Raw genomic sequence first — 23,817 nt, 5'->3', positions numbered from 1 at the left:
GCCTGTTCTTCTATATGTTTAACCATTTTGATCTTAAGTATGCTTTCCATCAATTTATCCAGCACAAAAGTTAAGCTAAGTGGACTGTAATTTCCCAGATCCCGCCTGGAACCCTTTTTGAAAATGGGAGTTACATTAGCTACTTTCCGGTCCTCTGGTACAGAGCCTGATTGTAGGGACAAGTTATATATTTTTGCTAGGAGATCAGCATTTGAGTTCCTTCAGAATGCTTGGGTGGATGCCATCTGGCCCTGGCAACCAGTTAATCTTTAGTTTTTCAAGACAGTTTAGAACATCCTCTCTCGACACTTCAAACTGGCCCAGTTCTTCAGCCTCCAAGCCTGAGAAGCTCATTTCTGGAGTGGGTATATGGTCAGTATCCTCCGCAGGGAAGACAGATGCAAAGAACTCATTCAGCTTCTCTGCAGTCTCCTTATCCTCCTTAATAATCCCTTGGTCTTGGTCAATGACCGTAAATTTAATAAAGCAAAGTAAAGTATCCTTTTCACGCCCTCAATGCCTAAGGTCCAACCATCTCCATGGCAGGTTTTCTAATTCTGATATATTGAAAGATGTTTTTGTTATCCCCCTTGACACTTCTAGCTATATGCACCTCAACTCTTTTCGCATCCCTTATTGTCTCCTTCCATTTCTTTTGCCAGAGTTTATGTTCCTTCCTGTTCCCTTCATTTGGGTGGGACTTCCATTTTTGGAAGCAAGTCTTCTTCCCTTTTATGGCTTTGCTGACTCTACCTGTTAGCCATGCGGGCGTCCTCCTGAACTTGGCAGTCCTAGAATCCATGAGTCCTCTATGTTCCTCTAAGCTCCATTGGTTTTAATGCAATAGCTAAGTATGTGCGTATTTCTTCCTTTTTCCTTCTGAAATTGGCATTAAAACTGCTTAAGAAGAGCGAGACCATGCCAAATACTAGTACAGCACTTTGCACAGCAAGCTACGCTAAAGGGACAACATGCCATAATCCAGGGGTTCTCAAGCTTTGGTCTCCAGATGTTGGCCATTATGGCTGGGGAGGATGGGAGTTGTACTCTGAAACATCTGGGGTCCCAAGCTTGAGAACTCCTGCCAACATCTGAATTCTAAGTTAGGGTTCCCAACCTGTGGTATTCCAGAGGTTGATGAACTACAACTCCCATCATCCCCAGCCCCAATAATTGGTAGCTGGAGATTATGGGAGTTCTAGTTCAGCAACAGCTGGAAGACCACAGTTTGGGAAGCCATGTTCTAAATAGTTTCAGAGTAGTTATGCAGTAATTATGCAGTGTCACCTTAAGTGGTGCGGTGGGAAATTGCTTGACTAACAAGCAGAAGGTTGCCAGTTTGAATCCCTGCTGGCATGCTTCCCAAACTATGGGAAACACCTATATTGGGCAGCAGCAATATAGGAAGATGCTGAAAGGCATCATCTCATACTGTGTGGGAGGAGGCAGTGGCAAACCCCTCCTGTATTCTACCAGACAACCACAGGGCTCTGTGGGCACCAGGAGTCAAAACCGACTTGATGGCACACTTTACCTTTAGTTATGCAATAGACCAATGAGAAGGTCAGCCAAATGACTCCCTTGCCCCCAGTGACCAATTGTAAAGAGAGGATCTTGTTGGCCATTTACAACAGCCAACTTCTTTCAGTTCTCATAAGAACATAGGAAGCTGCGGTATACTGAGTCAGACCCTTGGTCCATCTAGCTCAGTACTGTCTGCACTGACTGGCAGCAGCTTCTCCAAGGTTACAGGCAGGAGTCTTCCCCAGCCCTACCTGGAGATTCCAGGTATTGAATCTGGGAGCTACTGCATGCAAAGTGGATACATAACTCCATAACTACCACGGAGTTATGGTCCCATCCTCAACAAGGGCGGCTCCAGAGTGGGGTATAAGTGGGCAAGGCCTCCCTGCCAACAAGAGATTTGTATCCACCCCCCCCCCATATATCTGTCTCAGAACTCTAATATGTGGGACACATTTTGCCCACCCGTAAATGCACTTAGCTCCTTCAATGCTCCCCTCCAATTTTTTTCTGGTGCTATCACCGATTAGTGCTCAGACTTCAAGGGCGAAGCCAATTCCCCAAGTATAAAACTGTGGTTCACTGTCAGGAATGCCAAAGGCCCTCTGAGGAGGAGGCCTATGTTTGCACTGCGGCCACAAACCTATTTCGGGAACTCCTGGTGTGTGCTTTCAAGAAACTGTGGATCACGGCTGTACACATGCCCCGTTGCCAAGAGAACATACATGATGGTCTCTTAATCCAGTCTTAATTCTTTTGCCTTGAAGTCACAGACTTCAGAGAAGCCAGCTATCTGGCATGATCTAGCTATTATTAAGCACTTTTTAATGCAATTCATTTCAGAAAGAAAGATTAAGTGTGCTTCACCCCCCCTCCCCACTGAAACCAATGGGACTTAGAAGGACATGAATTACTCACAATTCTAGTCTGAGGAGTCACTCCTCATGGAGGGGTGGTGAGGCTTGGTTCAGCCATCAAGATCAACAACTGCATTTAAGGGCTGACTTTAGCTCTGACAATTGTTGAACCAGTTGTCTATACCTTGGGGATGTTTAGGTCCTACAAACAATTTCTGGCCAGTCCATTGGTCTGTTGCCTGCTCTCTTCTAATGTCTGCTCTCCAGGTGCTTCTTCTTACCAGTTGCTCTGTCTTCACTCCCCCCTGCAGTCACCCACAACCAGCTTGTCCCATGTGACTCCAGCCTATCCTCAGAGAACTTCACCTTGCAGATAAGCGGCCATATAAAAAGTCAGACCACTGCTCCATCTAAGCTCAGTATTGTCTGCCTACTCTGGCAGACAGCTCTCCAGGGTTTCAAACGGATCTTTCCCAGCCCTGTCTGAGATGCTGCCAGTAGGGGTGTGCACGAAGCAATAAAATACGCACAATGATGATGATGATGGATCCTGTAATCTAACAACTAGGGACTCAGGTTTGCCAACCACTGCTCTGTCCGGACCCCACTCTGTTGACTTTCCCCTCCATAAACTATAAAAACTCCAGTGAATTCCTGATAGGGAGGTGCTCAACCGCCCTGAATCATTCCGGTTGCCCTTTTCAGCAGTTTCCCAGCTCACGGTAAAAATGCATACAGAATTCCAGGAGGAGGAGCTGCCAATCTGCCAGATCAAGCTGTATTTCCTTTCTTAAGGGAGTACTATCAGGTGGGCCAGTCTATAGTAGTTCCAACCTATTCTCCTCACCTGAAGAACTATGAAGAGTTCCTAGCTAAACCACAACATGCCTGTGAGAACACAAAGGAAAAAGGAAACCACAAAACGGCAGCATCTGCTCCCCACGGCAGGGAACTTCCGGCTCAGTTCTGGAGCACGTCAGCTCCTTCTGTCTCTTGGCACAAGATCTGGCTTGGAATGAGTCTGTGCTTTGGGGCTGGGGGTATAGCTCAGTGGTAGAGCATCTGCTCTGCATGCAAGAGGCCTTCGGTTCCATCCCTGGCATTTCCAGGCTGGGTTTGGGAAGACCCCGCCTGAAACCCTGAAGAGCCATCTGAGGGCACATCTTCCCTAATGTAAAAACTTTTCTGTAACTAACAAGTTCAGTTTCTCAGCAACCCTTCTAGTGAATCCCACGCTGCTCCAACTTTACTGACCTCTTCTGTTGGGAATGTGCTGTTGGGATCATACCCACAAGCTGCACCATATGTCGGTGCAGGGTACAGGTCGGACCAGCCATCACTGGTGCAGTTCCTGCTCACATTACCTAAATGGAAAACAAAGCAAGAAAACAATGCAGGTTGGTGGTTGCAGATGTAATAAGGACTTGGGGGAAATGCGTGTGACTTGCTTAAGGAATCTGATGCTGTCTCACTAGATTTCTCTTCTCCTGCTCTCTTATTGGCAGAGGAGGAGTAGGCAGCAGGGAGATGTCCTGTACATGCCTTAGATCAGACCAGTGATTTTCAGCCTCTGCGGACTGAGGACCCATGTTTAATCCCACACTACAACATGGGATTACCACAGACATCCATTAGTGGGTGTGGCATTCCAGCACTTTGTAGCCGAGCGTACTTCCCAAAACTTGCTTGGAGTTGATGTATGTATGTATGTATTCGATTTATATACCGTCCCTCCAAAATGGCTCAGGGCGGTTCACAACAAGGTAAAAACACTTAAAACAAGTTAACAGTTAAAATCAAACTATAAAAACAAAATAAAACCAATTAAACAATTCAAACAGCTAAAAAAACCCGGAGAACCAGGGCAGCAATTTAAAACAATTTATTTCTTGTATTGTTTTATGCCTGTTTTTATATGTTTTTATACTCTTGCATGTTGTTTTTATTGTGTTTTTATTGTATGTTTTTAACTTTTGTAAACCGCCTTGGGGCTATATTTTAACGAAAGGCGGTATAAAAATGCAAAAATAAATAAATAAATAAATAAATAAATAAAAACCGTTTTTCAATCATTTACAGTAGAAACCCTGGAAGGCCAGGCCAAACAGAGAAGTCTTAAGGGCTCTCCTGAAGGACAGTCATGATCTCAAATTACGGATTTCTGCCGGGAGTGCATTCCACAGCCCAGGAGCAGCTACAGAGAAGGCCCGCCTCTGGGCCGCCACCAGACAAACCGGTGGCAACTGGAGACGGACCTCCTCCGATGACCTTAACATGCGGTGCGGATCATGCATATATTTTTAGTAATATTTCTATCTAATACTTCTACAGTGTTTGTTCTCCTGCCTGTCCTCTAAGGAGCTCAGGGTAGCATGTACAGTTCTCTCCCTACCCATTAGCTCCCCTCACAACAGTCCTGTGAGGAAGGCTAGGCTGAGAGATGATGCTGGGCCCAAGATTGGGGACAGGGCTGTAGCTCAGTGGTAATGAACCTGCTTTGCTTGCAGAAGGTAGTGATGTGCACAGAACCGGGTGGGGGCGGTTCAAAGGCACGGGGGTGTTGCTTTAAGGGCCTGGGAGGGTAGACTTACCCCTTCTGCCACCGGCACTCTGGTTTTCTAAAGTCCCTCGGGGTGGCAGCATACCTCCCTGCTGCCCCATTGCCCCCGTTTATCAGAACTATCTAGAAGTAGCAGGCACACCTGCGTGCCTGATCTGCACATGCCTGCACGGGCACACCAGCTACTTCTGGATGGTTCTGGTAAATGGGGGCAAAGGGGTGGCAGGGAGGTACGCTGCCGCCCCGAGGGACTTTAGAAAATCAGAGCGCCGGCGACGGAAGAGCGGCGGGAGGGGTAAGTACACCCTCCCTCGCCCTTAAAGCAGCACCCCCTGCCTTTGAATTGGTGGAACTGGCTGCCGTTCGAACTGGTTTGGAGGCCCATAAAGGGCCTCCGAACAGGTTCTGTGCACATCCCTAGCAGAAGGGCAGGCAATGGGGACCGCATGCCTGCCCGACGGGAGGCTCCTGCCCCACGCAGGCATCAAAGCCGGGCGCCACCAATCCAAGGCCGTGCCCAGACTGGACGACATGAGCCTTGTAGGGGTGTGCATGGTCCGGTGCCCCCCCCGGTCCGGCACGGGGGGGACTGTTACTTTAAGCGGGGGGGTGGTAGTACTTCCCCCCCCACCGCTCTTCCCCCTCCGGCGCTGGTCTTTTGAAAAATCTTCTTGGGGCGTCAGAGTTCTTCCCTGCCGCCCATGCCCCCGTCATTGTTGTAAAGGCTTAAAAGAGACGAGCGCTAGCAGCGTGCATGTGCCCTCCTCGGCGCATGCGCTTGTCTCTGACGCTGCCGCGCACGCGGCGCATACGTCACGGTGCGCGCGCGGCAGCGTCAGAGACAAGCGCGCGCGCGCGCCGAGGAGGGCGCATGCGTGCCACTAGCACTTGTCTCTTTTAAGCCTTTACAAACAACGATGGGGGTAGGGGCGGCAGGGAAGAACTCTGCTGCCCCAAGAAGATTTTTCAAAAGACCAGCGCCGGAGGGGGAAGAGCGGCGGGGCGGTAAGTACTACCACCACCCCCCGCTTAAAGTAACAGTCCCCGCCCATCCGGACAGTCGGACCGGTCCGGCGGTCTTTTCTATTGTGCCCGGACCAAACCATGCACACTCCTAGAGCCTTGGTCTAATTCAGCCAACCCATCTGCCCATTTCCGATTGCTAACATTTGCAAACATGACTGAACTCTGTGTGCCCCCAAAGTGCATTTTAATTTCTAGATTGTTCAGAGATTACCCAACATCGCTGACTGGGTTACGGCTGCCTGCATTCGACAGCAGGCTAACAAATCACTCCCTTGGCTTTGCCTCCTTAAGTGCTTTCCTATTACTGCCACTGTTGCTATGTGGGTTTGACTCTCAAAAGGCACCTTACCTAATGCCATTCTCCCCATGTTCTGAAAGCTCATCTCTTCCATTATGCTTTTGTTCCATTTCCTACACTTGCTAGATTGATGGATGCTCTCTCCATTCACAAAAATCTCGAGGTCCTTCCACCCACAGCTGGGTTTTACATTGCTTTTGATTTGAAACAATGCCTCCCGTTATTTCTCACAGAAGGGGAATGGAGAACTAAATTTACCTTCCTCCTCCTGGGCTTAATTTGTACTAGTATTTACCCCAGAAATGCAGTGTGCAGAGTGTATTTCCTTCACCATGGAACAAATACAACTAGCCCACATAGATATGGAGTTAGACTAAAGACGAGTCTAACTCCCATTGTCCCCAAACACAATGGCAGAAGGCAGGTTAGCCCAGGGGTTCTCAACCTGCAGGTTAACCCAGGGGTTCCCAGGTTAACTGCAGGCTAACCCAGAGGTTCGCAACCCTGAGTCCCCATCGTCTGACGACCCAGGGTTGGAATCTCCTGAGATAACTGGTATGGTTTCTAGAAGGACTTGAGCTCCAGAATTCTCACTTGAGAAATCAAGCAATTCTTGCAGCTAGGTAACTAGGCAAAGTGGTTCCCCAAGTGGTGATTCTCTTATACTGCACTTATCATGGGGGAGAACAACCAGCCCTAAATGAATGAATGAATGAATAGTTAGAATATTTTTATACCGCCCAAAACTTGCACCTCTGGGCGGTTTACAATTAAAATCATTTAAAACATTAAATCAATTAACAATTAAAAACATTTTAAACCCAGTATTAACAGTATTTAAAAATGTAAATCTAATTAAAAGCCTGGGTGAATAAATGTGTCTTCAGTGCCTTTTTAAAAGTTGCCAGAGATAGGGAGGGAGGGAGCACATTCCAAAGTCCAGGAGCAGCAATGGAGAAGGTCTGTTCTTGAGTAGCCACCGAATGAGTTGGTGGTAGCCCTAGGTCAGGGGTGGGGAACCTTGGCACTCCAGCTGTTGTTGAACAACAACTCCCATCATCCCCAGCCACATTATTGTGGCTGGGGATGATGGGAGTTGTAGTTCAACAACAGCTGGAGTGCCAAGGTTCCCCACCCCTGCCCTAGGTGAACCTCTCCAGATGATCTTAGCAGTCAGGCAGTGGGGCTCATGGCAAAGAAGATGTTCTTTTAAATACCCAGGGCCTAAGCTGTTTAGGGCTTTATAGGTAATGATCAGCACCTTGTATTTTGCCTGGAACATATCGGCAGCCAGTGTAGTTCTTTCAAAACAGGAGTAATATGGCCTCTCCTAGATGACCCAGAGACCAACCTGGCTGCTGTGTTCTGAACCAACTGCAGTTTCCGGACTACATACAAAGGTAGCCCCACATAGAGCGCATTGCAGTAATCCAGCCTAGAGGTTAACAGCAGATGTACCACCGTTTTGAGGTCGTTCATCTCAAGAAACGGACACAGCTAGCGTATCAGCTGATGCAGATAAAAAGCACCTCTGGCCACCGCCTCAATCTGGGACACCAGGGCGAGGTTCAGATCCAGAAGCACCCCCAGACTGTGCACCTGTTCCTTCTGAGGGAGCATGACCCCATACAGAACTGGCAGATCAAAATCGTCTCCCGAGTTTTGACCCCGCACGGTAAGTACCTGTATCTTATCTGGATTCAGCCTCAGTTTGTAATCCCTCATCCAGCCCATTACTGCCCAGGCATATTCTTCTATGTAAATCACTTTGAACTGAAAAGCAGTCTATACATGGAGCTTCTTCTCACGATCTGTGAGAAGGGCTCACAGATGGCCTGCGGGGAAGGCGGGTTAAATCTACCTTCCCCACAGACCATCGTCCTCCCTTCCCTGGGGAGGGACCAGCGGCTCTTCCAGCAGCTCTGAGGGTCGGGGTGCCAGGACACACTGTTGTGTATCGGCCCAACCCCGGAGCTCAGATAATGCACCGTGTGAGTGTGTGGTGTATTATGGGAATCCCCCCTCCCCTCCCCGCATGTGCCAGCCATGGCTGAAAGCAGCCGCAGCTGCCACACGAGCAAAAAAAAAAGAAAGAAAGAAAGAAAGAAAGAAAGAGTGCCTTTTTAAAGGGTGGCTAAATAGCCGGGTTTGCTGCTGTGTAGCCACCAGGATTGGCCCAATCCCCGCAATTCACACATGTATGCAAAACCGGGCTGGCCCATGCGACAAACGCAGACTTCCATCATCTTGAAGCGAGAGCATCACATCTAACAGACCTTCCCTTCATCAATTCCCTAATCTTATCACACAGGAGATAGGGCTACTTTGCATCTCACCACCCAGAGGGGAGGAAATTAGAATACTCTTTGAACTACGGACAGTCACCTGGGCCCAGCTCACCCCACTCTGACATGGCTTTAAAGCTAGAGGACAAAGGCCTGGCCAGTGTTCGCCCCCTTCCATCTGCAAATGGGTGTTCCACAGGAGAAGCTGTAGAGATTAACCCTCTCTCAGCCAAGGACCTGCCTACTGACAGACTATGGCAAAGCTCAGTGCTAGTCAGTTAGTAAATGCTTTTTGTATTTTCTTTTGAATTCCTGTGTGCCTTTCTGTACTTCCAGTTTCAACCTACTTTCCCCCAATTCCTTATTCTGTGTGCAACCCTTGTTTCTTAATCAAGTTCATATACTTAGAAGTGGCTTCAGTCTGATTTAACAGGTTCTGGGGGATTACTTGGAAAACTCTTGCACATGTGCCTCAAAAGGTCATTCGCTACTGTTGAGTTGTTTTCAGAATAAAATCTTGTTGTCTAGAGCTGGGTTGTTTGGACTGGCTGTACAGTGCCTGTAAGTCCCAAGCCGGACAGTTCTAGGTTGTTGACGCCATGTCTAAGCCTGCTCAGTGGCTTAGATCAGTCTTCAACTGGTGGCAGCTGACCTTGAAGGAGCATTGTGCTCCTAGATTTGGGATCAGAGCAATCTCTCTACTGAGGGTAGATTCCAGGAAAGCATAGAGTCACACCCGTTTTGTCACAGTTCCCTTAGCCCTGTTTTCCACGCGTGTGTGAATAGCCTCATAGTAGTGGTAGTGGTACATAAGAAGTGCCCAACTGAATTAGACCCAAGGTCCACCTCCTTCAGCATCCTGCTTTTCACCAGAACGAAGCAAATGCCTCCATGAAGCTCACAAGCAGGTCATGAAGATCTTCCAACACAGAACTGAATGCAGTCCAAAAGATGGAGGCAGAGCACATTCCAAGAGCCCCTTCCAAATCTGTGATTCTGCAAGAGGAATAAAACATGATGCCACAGACAGGGCTGCGGCTGAACATAGCAGCCTTGTGCTGAGTGTCCCCTTCCACTCCCAGACAGCGGGAGGTGTAGTTGTAGGGAGGTGCAACAAGACTGTGCCTATCACACTGTGCCTCTCTCCAATCCACATGATTTGTTACTGGCTGCCTTGGGTTGGGGCGGGCCGGGAGTTGAGAGAACTGCCTGATGTGATGGTGTCATATCCCACCTCACAGGGTGGTTATGAGGACAAAATGGCCACCTTCGGACATAACGCAAAGCTGGAGGCTGCCAGAGGTTAAAGATTTTGGTTGCCCAAATGTATGAACCTGCGGTTTTGTCACCGAACTGCAGGCCAGGCTACACACACACACACACACACACACACACACACACACACACACACTGCCCAAAACATATTTCTTTGGGTGGTTTACTATAAAAACAAATACAGATTAAAATGAAATCTATATGCTAAAACATTAAAATAATTTAAAATTTAACATATTGTTAAAAGCTGTTAAAAATTGTAAGCACCCAAAACTGAATTTGAACCTTTGGTTCCAATTAGGTTTCCTCGCCAAAAACTGCATCGTGTCATCTGAATTCTGCCAATGGGTCCAACCAGAGTTGAGGGTAGGCAATGCCTCCCTCCCTCCTGCTCAATTGGCTGCCACGGCTTTCCTTCATGCACCTTTGAAGGAAGCCTTTGCAGTCAGGGCCTCCCTCTTTGCAGTGTGCGGGGGGATTACAGAGGCCAACTGCCAGCCTGGGGGACCTGCAGTTTGCCATGTTGTTCAAAGACGGCCAAAGTGTGGGGGAGAAAGAGCAGGCTAAAATGTAATAAATGCAACCGAGGGGCAGGATAAACATGCAACAAATACACACAAAGCATCGTGCATTTTCCTAACTACACACATTAATGGCACAGTCATATTTCAGCATCACATTTAGTTCTGCCCTACGGGGTTGATTCAAGTGCATCCTGTCCTTATTTCTGAAAATTACTGTGCATTTTGTTCTGTATTTATACTGTGTATTTGTACACAGAAGGTGTATTTGGTTCTCTGACCCCCAACGCTTGGGGGTGCTGACTCTCAAAAGGTTCAAAAGGCAGTGCTGACTCTCAAAAGGTTCTCTCTTAGCAAAAGAGCATTATATCTAATAAATAAATAAATAAATAAATAAATAAAGACAGGTCATTATGTTTGACACTGCAACGAATGAATATCCTCACACTCCAGCTGCCTTTCTGTCTGGGGATTTGAGGCTCATTTACATTGGGCCATGTTCCGAGTTCAGTGTTTACCCAGCCTTCCCTTGCAATATGTAAGCAAGAGTTCAAAATTCTTCATTTTTACTCCCCACAAATGGCTCAGGGACAAGGGGCCGGAGGCAGAATTGTGAAGGCATGTTTACATTTGTTGCCGTGTTCTGTTTCTGAGAGCGGGCGTGATGGATTCCATTGTGGCAAGAAGTATAACAAAAGAGCAAAACGAACAGGGAAAAGAAACTTGACTGAACACGGTCCAATATAGATGTACAGACGCTGAGACAGCAATCAATTCTGGAATAAATGGTCAAAGCCAAGAATGAGAACAAAACTTTGATTTCATAGAAACATCCCTGGGTTGGAAGGTCATATTTTTCCATGCAAAGTGGGAGTCTTCCAGGGTTTGCAGTATGAAATTATGAAGCTGTCTTCAGTAGAGTCATATCATTGGTCCATCTGGCTCTGTACAGTCTACTTGGACAGGTGGTGATATCCAGCTGTGGCCTTTCCCATCACCTCCTCCGTGGTCCTTTTTCAGCTGGAGAAGATGAAGACTGAACTTGACCAAAGGCCTTGATAGTGGTAAAAGATGGGAATTGTAGTCCAAGAACATCTGGGGGCCCAAATTTAAGAACCCCTGATGCAAGTCATTTTAAAAGGATAATAAAAAAGTGAGACAAGGAAAGTTGGAGTAAAAGTGAGTAGGGGTGTGCCAGGTGTTTGCCCATGTGGTTATTCCATTTCATTTTCATAGATGAACTCTAATTTATTTGGAACACATTGGAATGAATATTTATTCCTGTGTTTTAACGTTCTGTGTTGTGAGCCGCCTCGAAATGGACATTTGGGGCAGCATACAAATTTGACAAATAAATATATAAATTAACAATCACATCTGTTAATTGTCCTGCCCTTTGGGGCAAGAGGAAACAAGTCCTCTCCTCCTTCTGTATGACAGCTCTCCAGTTATTTGGAAATGGCTATCTCATCTCCCTTTAGTCTTCTCATTCGCTTCTTTTTTTCCAATTATTACCAAACAGATGTGTAAGTCAGACTTTTTTCTGACTTAGAACCCTGCCAACTGGTGTGGTGGTGGTTTGGTTCCATATTGAACCAAGCGGGGCGGGGGCGGTCGGTTCGATATCGAGCCATCAAACTGAACCAGTTTGATGTCGAACAGGTTCGGAATCGAACTTGTTTGCAAATCCCAGGCTGGGACTTTTCATATTTCAGCAAAAAGGCATTTGTCCGATATGGAATGCCATTTCTCCCGTGTTTTCTTGCTGCCTCCTCCTTGCTCCTCCACCTCCTCCATTGCCTCCACTTCCTGATGCCTCAGGAAACATCTGAAGAGGGCGGCAGAAAGAGATAGGCTGACAGTGGCAGCAAAGCAGGGGACCATGCCGAGCAGCTTGCGCCCCCTTTGGGGAGTGGGGGCGCAGAGCAGGGGGCTTGGAAGGTAACGTGTCCTGTATTTGGACAATCAATTGTTAGTAACCCAACCTCCAAGATCCCTTCCTCTAACGTTTTGTGATTCTATGCTCTCACCAGTTTATTGATCTGCTTGCCAAAAAAGAGGACTGACAGAAGAAGCACAGTGTGCAAAAAGTGTGCTCCAGGGCCTGCGATGAGTCTACTTAGCATTCATGGTTATATTGGCGACCGCATTCTTCTTATTCTTTCTTACCCTGTGCACGTGTTAATAAACCAATGATTACATAGACAGCACCATGCCAGAACTCTCTGGTGCTTTCTCCTCTGAAAGGAAACTGAGCAATAGGAGGAAGCCAGTCAAAAGAATCTGAGCCGCAGAGGTGACTTTGGTATACACTCATTTCTTACTTAAAACATGGCAACACTTGCAGGACGGAAAGGCATCTAATTGAATTTCCAAGAGCAGAAACCTAGCCAGGAGTGGATGTGCATGAAAAATGGCATGAATTGAAGACAAGGGATTAACCTGTCTGAAACAGAGCATAAAGTAAGAGCAAAATGATTTACTGCAGCTTCGGCTAACCGCTTAGACAGGGGGAAATGGTGAAAAGCCAACGGGCCTGGAAGATGGGGACTAAGCTTTGGAAAAAACTAGGAAACTGATGTGGGCAGGATGTGAGAAAGGAGGAGAGGGGAGAAAACAAGCTCCACATTAACATCAACAAACCTCCATCACAGTTTTATGGAAGCAAGTTAAAAAGTGGCGCTGTACCCAGGCTTTTATATGAGAGGACACAGTTTTACTGCTTCTGCTTTGTGTGCTACTGTTTTACATAAGTTTTTAAACTTTTAAATTGAGATAGGTTATTATGTTATATTTATATCTCTCTATATAATTCTCTAAGGTGTACCCATGGCTAATCCCATGTGTGGCAGCTCTCGCGAGAGTTCACGAGCAGAAGCACCGTGGTGATTGGGCAGTGGAGATTCCATATGCAGATAGGAAGGAGGACACACACACACACACACACACACACACACACACACACACACACACACTAAGTGGGCTGAGGTCTGTGAAGAGAGGGGTCATGAGGGAGGAAAGAGCCCCTTCAGGAGAAGGAGGCTGCCGTTGTGTGAATTAGATGAGGAAGCAAGATGAACAAGATCTGTTAACTCAGGAAGAGAGAGAGAGAGTGGGGGGGGGGAGGAAGGAAGGAAGGAAAGGGAGGGGAAGAAAGACAGAGCGGAAGAGCTAGTGGAGGAGAGAGAAAGAGAGAAAAAGGAGGAAGGAAAAGAGAGAAAGAAGGAAGGTTGAGGGATGGGCCTGAGCCCGTCAGGGGCCTGAGGGGAACGAGCGGCCATGGCGGTGCCTACTGGAAGCAAGGAAGGACCCAGTCAACCACTGCTGCTGTTTGGGGCTACTGAGGCCATTGGCGGAGGCAGGCAGGCAACAGATGGGCCTGGGCCTGGGCCTGGGCCTGTCAGCGGCCTGGGGGGAACGAGCGGCTATGGCAGTGGAGGCAGCGAGGAAGGGCCCAGTCAACTGCTGCTGCTCTTGTGGGGAGGAGCAGGAGTGGGGCTCGGGTGAGGATGTCTCTGGGGATAGGGGGCTGCAGCTTGGCCAATAGGTGCCAGCAACGCTGCGGCCGCAACCAAGAGGAGTCAGGGGAATGGAGGAGTGACCAAGAGGGGTGAGGGGGATGGAAGCAACCGGATGGAGGAGGAGGAGCAGGAGTGCAGCTCAGGTGAGGGTGGAGAGATCTCTGAGGTGAGGGGGGCTGTGGCAGGCGGTGAGGGGAGCAATGAAGTACTAGTGCACAGATGCTCTGCACGGGTTTATATTTAATATCTGAACTTTTTGTATTTTAATTGTGCATTGTTTTAACTATGTTGCACACTGCTCTGGGATTATTTCAAGGAATAGCAGTATAGAAACCAAGCAATAAACAAAACAAAACAAAATAAAAATGATTCGGTTAAAATCAGCCTCACTTCTGTCTTGTTCGATTCTGCACAGGCGCTTGCCGCTGTCCTAGTTAGCTCAGAAATGTTACACGCTGCAACCAGACATTCTGATGGCTTCCCAACAGGGATGCAGGTATTTCATGCACATGTGGCACAATGTGTCATTTGGTGCAAAACTTGCCCTGGTTTGGAAGCTGCCTGTGCTCCCAATTTTCGGTTGTGTGGGTTGTGTCCTACCCACCTTTCCCCCCTACCTTGATCCCACACAGTCACTTCTCCCTCTTCCTACCTAGTAATTTGCTCCCAAATCCCAACCGAAAACTGGAAGCACACACAGCTCCCAAACCTGGGAACGACACTTGTCCTACCTAGGTTTTGGTTGTGTGAATGACCTCACAGTGAGAAAGGCCTGAGTTGCTGCAGTCAGGACACAACCAAATTAGTTTCAGCTATGTGGGGGTAGGGATCCTTCCCTCTTGCCTCAGCATGCACCATTCAAAGTAAATGGCTTGCAGTGGATAGGTCTTTAATCCTGCTCTGATCGACTGCCTTAAGGGACTGCCACAGAACCATAATGAAGACCGATCTCCAGAGATGAGGCTTGTGCAATCTGCCCTGACAGGAACTTGCACAGAGGCGACATGCCTCAGTCGTACTCTGGTGCTGCAGGTGTGTTGTGACAGATGGAAAGCCTGCCTGTCAAATAAGCTGTGCATGCCAGGAAAGCTCTTAGTTACTGAAGAGTGGTATGATCTCCCTCTCATTCACGGGCTGCTGGCACGATGGAGGCCCAACTGGGACAGGCGTGCTGAAAATAACTCCTGGCACAGGGTAAAGTAACTAAAATATTTCACAGAGCTCCTCCGTAACATTTCCACTGGCCAAAAGCTTGCAGGCGGTAGGAGAAAGCAGCTTAAGACTTAGGCACCGCTTTTATTTACAGCATTTTAACGGCATTTAGCATTTACCCTTCCTCCAAGGTCAGGGTGGCATACTTGGTTCTCCCCCATTTTTATCACAACAAACCTGAGAGGTAGGTTAGGCAGAAAAATAATGAGGTCATTCACACAATCAAAAAATGTGTTCTACCCGGGTTTTGGAGCTGTGTGTGCTCCCAATTTTCAGTTGTGTGGAAGCAAGGTAAGAGGGAAACCTGGGTAGAAGTGACTGTGTGGAAGCCAGGTAGGAGGGAAATCTTTTCCTCCTATCTTGCTTCCACACAATCACCTCTACCCAGGATTTCCTCCTACCTTGCTTCCACGCAACCAAAATTTTGATTCAAATTGATACGATTCAATTCGAGGTCGAATTGAATAGGAAAACATGATCCATGCACACCTCTACTTTACATCCCTCACTGCAGGAGGATGCAATATGTCTCTGAGTGCACAGAGGCATACTGCATCCTCCAAAATGTCTTGGAATATAAAATAATGAATTTTGAATATTACTAATTAATAATATTCATACTGCTCCAGCAGTATTTTTAGCTGCAGCACAGCTGATTATTTATGAATGCATTGCTAGGCAACCATAAAACATTTTCTCCAATCACTGACATGTTGACCCAGATGCGGTGGGGAGGAGGCCCTATCCTGTTGCCTCAAAACACCAGCCCTTCTTTCTCCTCCTCTCTGGACCCAATGACTGGCCAAAGAGGGCAGACTATGGGCATCCTCATCAACCTCTTGTCAAGGAGACCACTGCCTTTCAGCAAAGTTGCATGGGTTTGCATCTGTGGTGACTTTCCCTCAGCTACGTCTTCACAAGAGTCTCAAATTAGGAGCCAAGACAGAGCAAGAAGCGACTTGAAGCGCTTTTGAGATCTCTTTTCAAGGATATGAGGCTGCAAGCATAGCCTCATAACCTTTCATAAATTGAATGCTACCCTGCTACAGGCCCTTGGCTGGCTGCTCTGTCACTTCTTTGTAGGGAATGGAGTGCCCCACAGCGGTTTGAGACAGGAGGAGGATCATACAACAACAAAGACAACAAAAGTTTATATACCACTTTTCAACAAACATTCCCAAAGCAGTTTACACAGAGAAATAAAAATAAATATAGAGGGCTCCCTATCCCCAAAGGGTTCACAATCTCAACAGAAACACAAGATAGACACCAGCAACAGTCACTGGAGGTACTGTGCTGGGGGTGCATAGCAGTGGTCCCTCTAATTTCCCCCCCCCCATCTCTGTGCGGAATGAGTTTTGTTCTGGGCGGCAGTATCAAGGCACTGTGTGCGCACGTGCATTCAGAGTGAGGCCTTCCTAATTCAACCTCAGTGGGATTTAAAGTTAACTGAGTGGACATCAGAAAACTTGTGGGCGTGCACAGATGAGCACACCTTAGAGGATACAGTGGTAGATACGGACAGTTACTCTCCCCCTGCTAAATAAAGAGAATCAACACGTTAAAAAGGTCCCTCTTTGCCCAGTTAGCAGGAGTACTTGAAAGAAGATGCCATATACTGAGTCAGAAGTGATTGTGTGGAAGCAAGGTAGGAGAAAAAGCTACCCAGGTTTTCCTCTAACCTTGCTTCCACACAATCAAAAATTGGGAGTACACACAGCTCCCAACCCTGGGTAGAAAACAGTTTTCGATTGTGTGAATGACCTCAGTGACTTCCTAAGGAAAGGGCTGTCCCTAGTAACCAGGGAATTGTTGGAGCCACTTTAGGTTAAAGAACCAACAACCCCAAAGTAGTTTGCTTAAAGTATAGCATGAATTCTATTTGCTGGGCAACAAAGATGGTGATAGCAAGTCCTATTAGGAACGGTTGAAGGAGTTGCTTATGTTTATCCCGGAGAAGGAAAACAGAGGAGAGACAGTAGAGTCCTCTTCAAATATCTGAAGGATGGTTGGAAAGACTTTACCGCTCTTGCTCCTGAGAGCAGGACTAGAACCAAGGGGCTAAAATGCCAAGGGAGCAGATTCAGCCTAGACATCAGGAGGCATTTCCTAAGTGGAAGAGCTGTTCAATAAAGCGACAGCCTGAATTGTGCTGGACAGACTGGAATGCCACACCGAGCAGGGTGTTTTTTTCTTTCTTTTTACAATTATATCCCACTCTTCCTCCAAGGAGACCAGAACAGTGTACATGGTTATGTTTATCCCCACAACAACCCTGCGAGGTAGGTTGGGCTGAGAGAGCAGTGTCTGGCCCACAGTCACCCAGTGAGTTTAACAGCTGAATGAGGATTTCAACTCCCTCATCCTGTTCTAACCACTACACCACACTGGCTCTACACTAGGGGTATGCACAAAACCGGTTTGCCTGGTTCGGTTTGTCTCCGAACCAGACTGGGCATGTTTGGTTTTTGCACCCTGAACATCCCTGAACAATCCCTGATTTGGTTTGGGGGTTCAATTTTTTAGAAAATTTTTTTAACCTGTACCAGGGATTGTTCAGTTCGCAATCGGGCCAAACAGGGGAAGGTTTGGTTTGAGGCTGGCTCGATGTTGAGCCTTCAAACTGGGCCGGTTTGATGCCGAACCTATATGCACACTCCTACTCTACACCTCCAGGCTGCACTGGAAGAACCCCAAGGGCCATTTCAACTCTAAAATTCTATGGTTCGACATGCATTAGAAATACTCCCAAAGCACCACCTTGAGCTTCTTTTTGGCAGACATCTTCCTTGGCCTTATGAAGAGTTGACCCAGATGTCTTGTGATGCTGCCTGCATCCTGTCTGCCATCCGCTTTCAATGCTTTCCTAGTTTTCTTCTGAGCTCCTCCCTACCCCCACATCAGGTACACAACCCCTCATTAGCATGTGGATCCACTCTTCACTTTTTATCACCTGCTCACTTAATTGTTCACTCCTTGTATGAAAAAGATTAGCCCTGGAGGTGAAAAGCTGCCTCCTAATGCTTCTCAAGCTCTAGCTGCTAAATTTATATATGTTGTGATAATGCAACCTTTCCACAATGCTTAGTATGTATGATATTCATGGCTTTCCTCATGGATTTCTGCAGGAGGTCATTGGTAATTTTGATATACGTACAGAGCCAGCTATCACATCCTGGTATGATGGAACTGAATTTGCATTCTGATTTGTTTTACCTATGCTCTCCATGGATATCAGAAAACAGTTCTCAATTTGTGAATGCAGCAGAACTCCAGCATCCAGATTCCATTTGATGTTTTATAGCTTCATAAATGACAAGCGAAGGTCTGCATCTTTATGTGCCACACTTGGACTCTGACAAGAAATATTATTTGCGAAGCAGGTATTTAAGGCATGGACTTCCAAACGATGCAGTGCAATCCTATGCACTCCAACTCAGAAGTAAGTTGCATTCTAACAGAGCACTCCCCAATAAGTGGCTGTCACCTAGGCTAAGTTACTCAGTAGGATTACTCAGGAGTTATTCTAAAGAACTATTTAATGTCAATAGAGCTTCCACTGAAGTCCTATTGAAATTAAGTCAGTGTGCCTTAATTGAGTCAGGGTATTAGCCAGTGGATTTAGGACTGTGGCTTTAATCTATAAGGTCATATCTCAGGGCAGGTGTATTATCATTTCGGCACTCATGTACATTTGCATTTTTCTCCATGAAAGGGGTGGGAGGACAGCTGGTGTTGTGGTAGCAAGCATGAATTGTCCCCTTTGCTAAGCAGGCTCCACTCTGGTTGCATTAGAATGGGAGACTTGATGTGTGAGCACTGTAAGATATTCCCCTCAAGGGATGGGGCTGCTCTGGGAAGAGCAGAAGGTTCCAAGTTCCCTCCCTGGCAGCATCTCCAAGATAGGGCTGAGAGAGATTCCTGCCTGCAGCCTTGGAAAAGCCGCTGCCAGTCTGTGTAGACAATACCGAGCTAGAGATGGACCAATGGTCTAACTTGGTGTATGACACATTCCTATGTTCCTATGGTGTAAAAATCCTGGAAAATCAGAAGAACAGTCTGACAAGACCCCACTTTTCCTAAATTGAAGTGGAACTCAAACATCTGGGCATGCAGCAAGTCCACAGATTTGGCCCACAAGGAAAGTGCGAAAGTACCTGCCTCTTCTTGTCCACTGGTATTGGAAATTTATTCCAGAATGCAGAGTGGATTGCAGGTTTGAACTCTCATTAAGCCCCTTGAACCCAAGGAGAAAGGCTGTGGCCTAATGCTCAACCTGGTATGTCAGGTTTCTAAATGAGAGTTTGGGGTTTTGTGCGTGTGTACATCTGTCACACACTTCCTCTACTTGTATTCCAGGGTGGATCTGATTTAAATCAAATCGATTAAAATCACGATTAAAATCACTAGTCAGTAAGACTAGATTTATATCATGATTTTTGATTATATCATGACTCTTGCTGGCATAATCTTAATATTGACAACCAGATGAAATTTTCATTTTTGGTCCTCTTCTAGATAGAAAAATGGCCCAAAATAATCTACAGAAACCTCTGGAAGAGCATGACATTGTGAATGGATTAATGGAATTCATTTACCAAAAAATTTAAACACTGCATATATACAGCCTCATGCTACATAATTAAAAAGTAATCCTTACTTTATGATGAACAACCTTTGGACTATAATGTATCTTAAATAGAAAACTATCTTTAGATAGATTTTTCCCCTCAAAAAGCATTTTATTTTAAAAAGTCTGATTTAAATAAAAAAATCCAATTTAAATTTTAAAAATCTGATTTAAATTTTAAAAAATCCAATTTTTTAAAAAAATCATTGATTTGTATCCACCCTGTTGTATTCTAATCTAATTCTAATCTAATTCTAAACCTAATTAGGTTTTGGTCTAATCTATACATACACCAAATAGGTGGGGATGAGGTGAAATCCTGAAATCATACAATGGGCTGTACTACTTTGGACCAGTGTTCCCTGAACAGTGACTACAACTCCCATTCCAAGGCCATTGCAAGGGGGGATGATGGGAGTTGTAGTCACTGCCTTACATCCAATCAGACTCTTGCTCCATCTAGCGCAGGACTATCTACACTGACTGGCAATGGCTTTCTAAAGTTCCAGGCAGGAGTCTCTCCCAGCCCTACCTGGAGATGAGGAATTGGTTCCTCATGCTACCCCATGAAAGGCTTCTCAAAGCTATCAATATTCAGGTGGAAGGAGTGCCAATAAACCCACTTGGAAACCAAGTCCTGCTTATTCTGATTTGGGAGAAGCTGTCCATTGTACTTACCCTGAGCCCCAAAGGACTAGCCCCCCTTGTTTTGGAAGACGGCTTTCAGTCTAGCGGGCATAAATGACTCTGTGATACGTTGGGCAAGCACGGATTCTCCCCTCAATTTCTAATGCCTCTGGGTCCTGATGCTGCTAAAGGGCTTATCAAACTATGTATAGCAGACATTGAAAAGCAGAGCGATATGGCACGAATCTCTGTAAGAAACTTTCTTGGTAGTTTTACACATTACCCTAAAACAGCCCACTGTTTAATGAGCTTAACTACTCTGTCCCAAAGAAAGGCCTTCTCCCTTGCACAATTTAACGCACTTCCATCTGCTGTACTGGAGGGCAGGTATCGTAAAATCCCTGTTATCAGCTGGATCTGTTCCTGCGGGCAGGGTGTTGAGGCGGGGACTCACGTTCTTCTGTACTGTTCATTTTACAGAGAGAGATATTCGTACTTCTCTTATCCCTCTCCTCTTATCAAACATCCCTGTTAGAACAGATGATGGATATACATCTTTTTTACTAGCTGATCGCTGTACACCTACAATACTCTGGACCTTGTTTCACAATCCGTGAGACCCGCTTTGGGGAAGTGAGCGGGAAGAGCGGGCTAAGCCCACTCTCCCCGCTCACGAGCAGGGAGGGAGCCCTGGGCGGCTGGATCGGCTGCCCACGTGATTGCCGACTCCGAGACGGAGCCGGTGGGGGCTGGGGAGCTCGGGGGCCACGCGGCCCCCGGAAGCCCCAGTATGCCCTGCAGAGACCCCCGGGCCAGGAGGATGCTTTTAAGCCTCCAGGCCTGGGGTCTACTCACGAGTAGCCGCGGCGCGGAGCCGTGCCGCAGCTACTCACGAGCAGATAGCCCGGGTTTAGGGGCGGGCTACAGGAGCGGGTTAGCCACTCCAGAACCACCAGGCTCGGCTGCGAGCCCGGTGGTTCTGACGACCCACAAAAATCGGGCTAGGCTTTCCTAGCCCGATTTTTGTGATCGTCAGAACAGCCCCTCTGTGTGGCCAAATTTTGTGTGGCTGCAAGTAGGATCAGGTCTGAGCTGGTTTGAGTTATCAGTATTATGAAGACCCTGACACTATGTTTTGCACTACTTGTATTATCTTTACTGTGTTCAGTACTTTTTTGTGTTGTTGGGTCAATGACCGTAATAAAACATACTGATATGGATACTTACCCTGAACCTCTGAAAAGTAGATGAAATAGATCGGACAGGGCATCACTCTGACTTCGCCCAGATTTGTTGCAGGCCAGCAAGTGATATTATCCCACAGACTCTTGCAGCCTGTGGAAAGAGAGGAACACTTAACTAAAAAGAGCAAAACGAGGAGAAGCGTTGCATGTTTAAAGTGGAACTACAGGCTGATGCCAAAATTGGGTTTGAGATGCCCAACCACTTAGCTGCTAGAAAATGGAAGGGTGGGGTGATTTACAGGGAAGATGCAACCCAGGGGGTAACTTTCAGCATTGATGGGCAAACTCTCCTTTGCTTGGTTTGGAACACACTTTTTGAGCATCTTTGGAGGACTCATGGAAAAATATTCATTACAAAGTTGACTTGTAGTGCTGATTACACAGGCAAGTGGATAAAGCATTCTGAAACATTTGCATTGTTTTTCACCAAAGTATACCATTACAATCTGAACAAAGTAATAAACATCTGTACAAAGGCAACAAGATGAAATGTTTCATCATTTGCTTATTTAAAATGTATGTTCCGTCTTTCTGCCATTACTGGCTCCCAAAGCCAGATGAGATTCCCACACCTTATTTAAAGTTACCAATACTTAGCAAAAGAGTCAAAACTGGGGGAAATCAGGCAAAGGAGAAGGAAAAAAAATACAATGTAAGGAATCAAAATGAAAGCCTTTTATGTTTTCTTGAATTGTACTACCAGCCTGCACTTATTTCTCTCAAGCTGTTATGATAAACCAGAATTTCAATTTTGTATAATTCAGGAACACTAGATGTCTAGTATTTCAAATTTAGGGTGTTTTTTTTAGCAAGTAGAAAGGAGCAATTTAAGTGTTAAATGTGTGCATCTCTCAGATCACAAATTTCAGGAAATGGGATATAAAAAAAGAAAATGAGCACAGCATCGGAATTTGAGAGTTGGAAAGGATTTTGGAGGTCTTCTATGCCAACAACCCCCACTGCTTAGTGAAGGAAACCAGCCTCTGTTTGAAAACCTTCAACAAAGGAGATCCCAGGACTTCATGAGGCAGACTGTTCCACTGTCCAAGAGCTCTTACAATTAGGAAATTCTTCCTAATATCTAGCCTAAATCTGCTTCCTTGCAACCGCAACCCATTGGTTTCAGATCAGCCCTTGGGAGCAATAGAGAACAAGTCCTTCTATGGGACAGCTGTTCACATAATTAAAGATGGCAATTATATCCCACCTTAGTCTTCTCTTCCCCAGGTTAAACATACAAAGCTCCTTTAATTTTTCCTCTTGGTTTCCAGACGCTTCACCATCTTTTTGGTGCAGCAAAAGAGAAATCAGGCTCAAGCTACAGTTTAAGCAGTATTCTGCAAATGTTTTTTCCCCTGTTCTTTTTTTTAAAAAACCCAAAGTGGCTTGGGGCAGGCCCATATGCTTCAACAGTCCCTATTTATTATTAAGAAGTCCCTTCCTGCCATACTGCATTGCAAAGCACACACCTTGTTAGTACAGAACTCTCTCACTCGCGGTCCGATAGCAGATACATTAGAGGCGTCAGCAGCCTCCTGAGACCCATATGCCCTGAATAGACTCTTTTGCTGAATCAGTCGAATACCGAGGAGATGTCCCTGGAAAGCGTAGGGATGGGAAGAGACAATACATGAGTCACTGCTTCATTAAGCAAAATGGCTTCAGGAAGGACGGGGGTTTCATGAGCCGGGCATTTTTAAAAAGTGATAAAGTGAGTCAGGATTCCCAAGAGCAAAGAGTGGATAATGACATGAAGGGTTGTTTCAGACTGCGTTTACGCAGCATCTTCCATCTAGTCGCAAGCTAAGAGTAACGGCCGATTTACATTTGGACTCAGCCAGAAGTTATTGGAAGAAATTGGCTTAAAATTTGAGGTGGGTGGGTAGGGGTGGAGAAAGGTCCCTCTGACTCATTTCCCATGCAATGACCCCCCCCCCACACAGGGTTTCAGTCAGGGGACTTTCTCCAATCCTCCTTGGAGACGCCAGGGATTGAGAGCTGGTCTATGCGAGGAGAGCTGGTCTGGTGGTAGCAAGCATGGATTGTCTCCTTTGCTAAGCAGGGTCCACCCTGGTTTGCATTTGAATGGGAGACATGTGTGAGCACTGGAAGATATTCCCCTCAGGGGATGCAGCTGCTCTGGGAAGAGCAGAAGCTTCCAAGTTCCCTCTCTGACATCTCCAAGATAGGGCTGAGAGAGACTCCTGCCTGCACCCTTGGAGAAGCTGCTGCACCCT

The 23,817-nt window shown here is 46.6% G+C and overlaps 1 protein-coding gene across 3 annotated transcripts in view; it reads right to left on the bottom strand.

Annotated features, from left to right (window-relative positions):
* LOC128331834 (vasoactive intestinal polypeptide receptor-like) overlaps positions 1-23,817 on the bottom strand; it is a 111,294-nt gene that overhangs the window by 27,073 nt on the left and 60,404 nt on the right. For all 3 annotated transcript variants that reach the window (XM_053265755.1, XM_053265756.1, XM_053265757.1), the window contains exons 3-4: positions 21,564-21,671; positions 3,636-3,745 (exon numbers count right to left, since the gene is read on the bottom strand). In XM_053265755.1, coding sequence (XP_053121730.1) covers positions 3,636-3,745; positions 21,564-21,671 — 218 coding nt within the window. The remainder of the gene's footprint in view (positions 1-3,635; positions 3,746-21,563; positions 21,672-23,817) is intronic.

The sequence above is a fragment of the Hemicordylus capensis genome, chromosome 6, assembly GCF_027244095.1.
Source record: "Hemicordylus capensis ecotype Gifberg chromosome 6, rHemCap1.1.pri, whole genome shotgun sequence".
Taxonomy (NCBI): Eukaryota; Metazoa; Chordata; class Lepidosauria; order Squamata; family Cordylidae; genus Hemicordylus; species Hemicordylus capensis.
The sequence above is the reverse complement of the archived record's forward strand: the minus strand, read 5'-3'. Positions and strand labels throughout refer to the sequence as shown.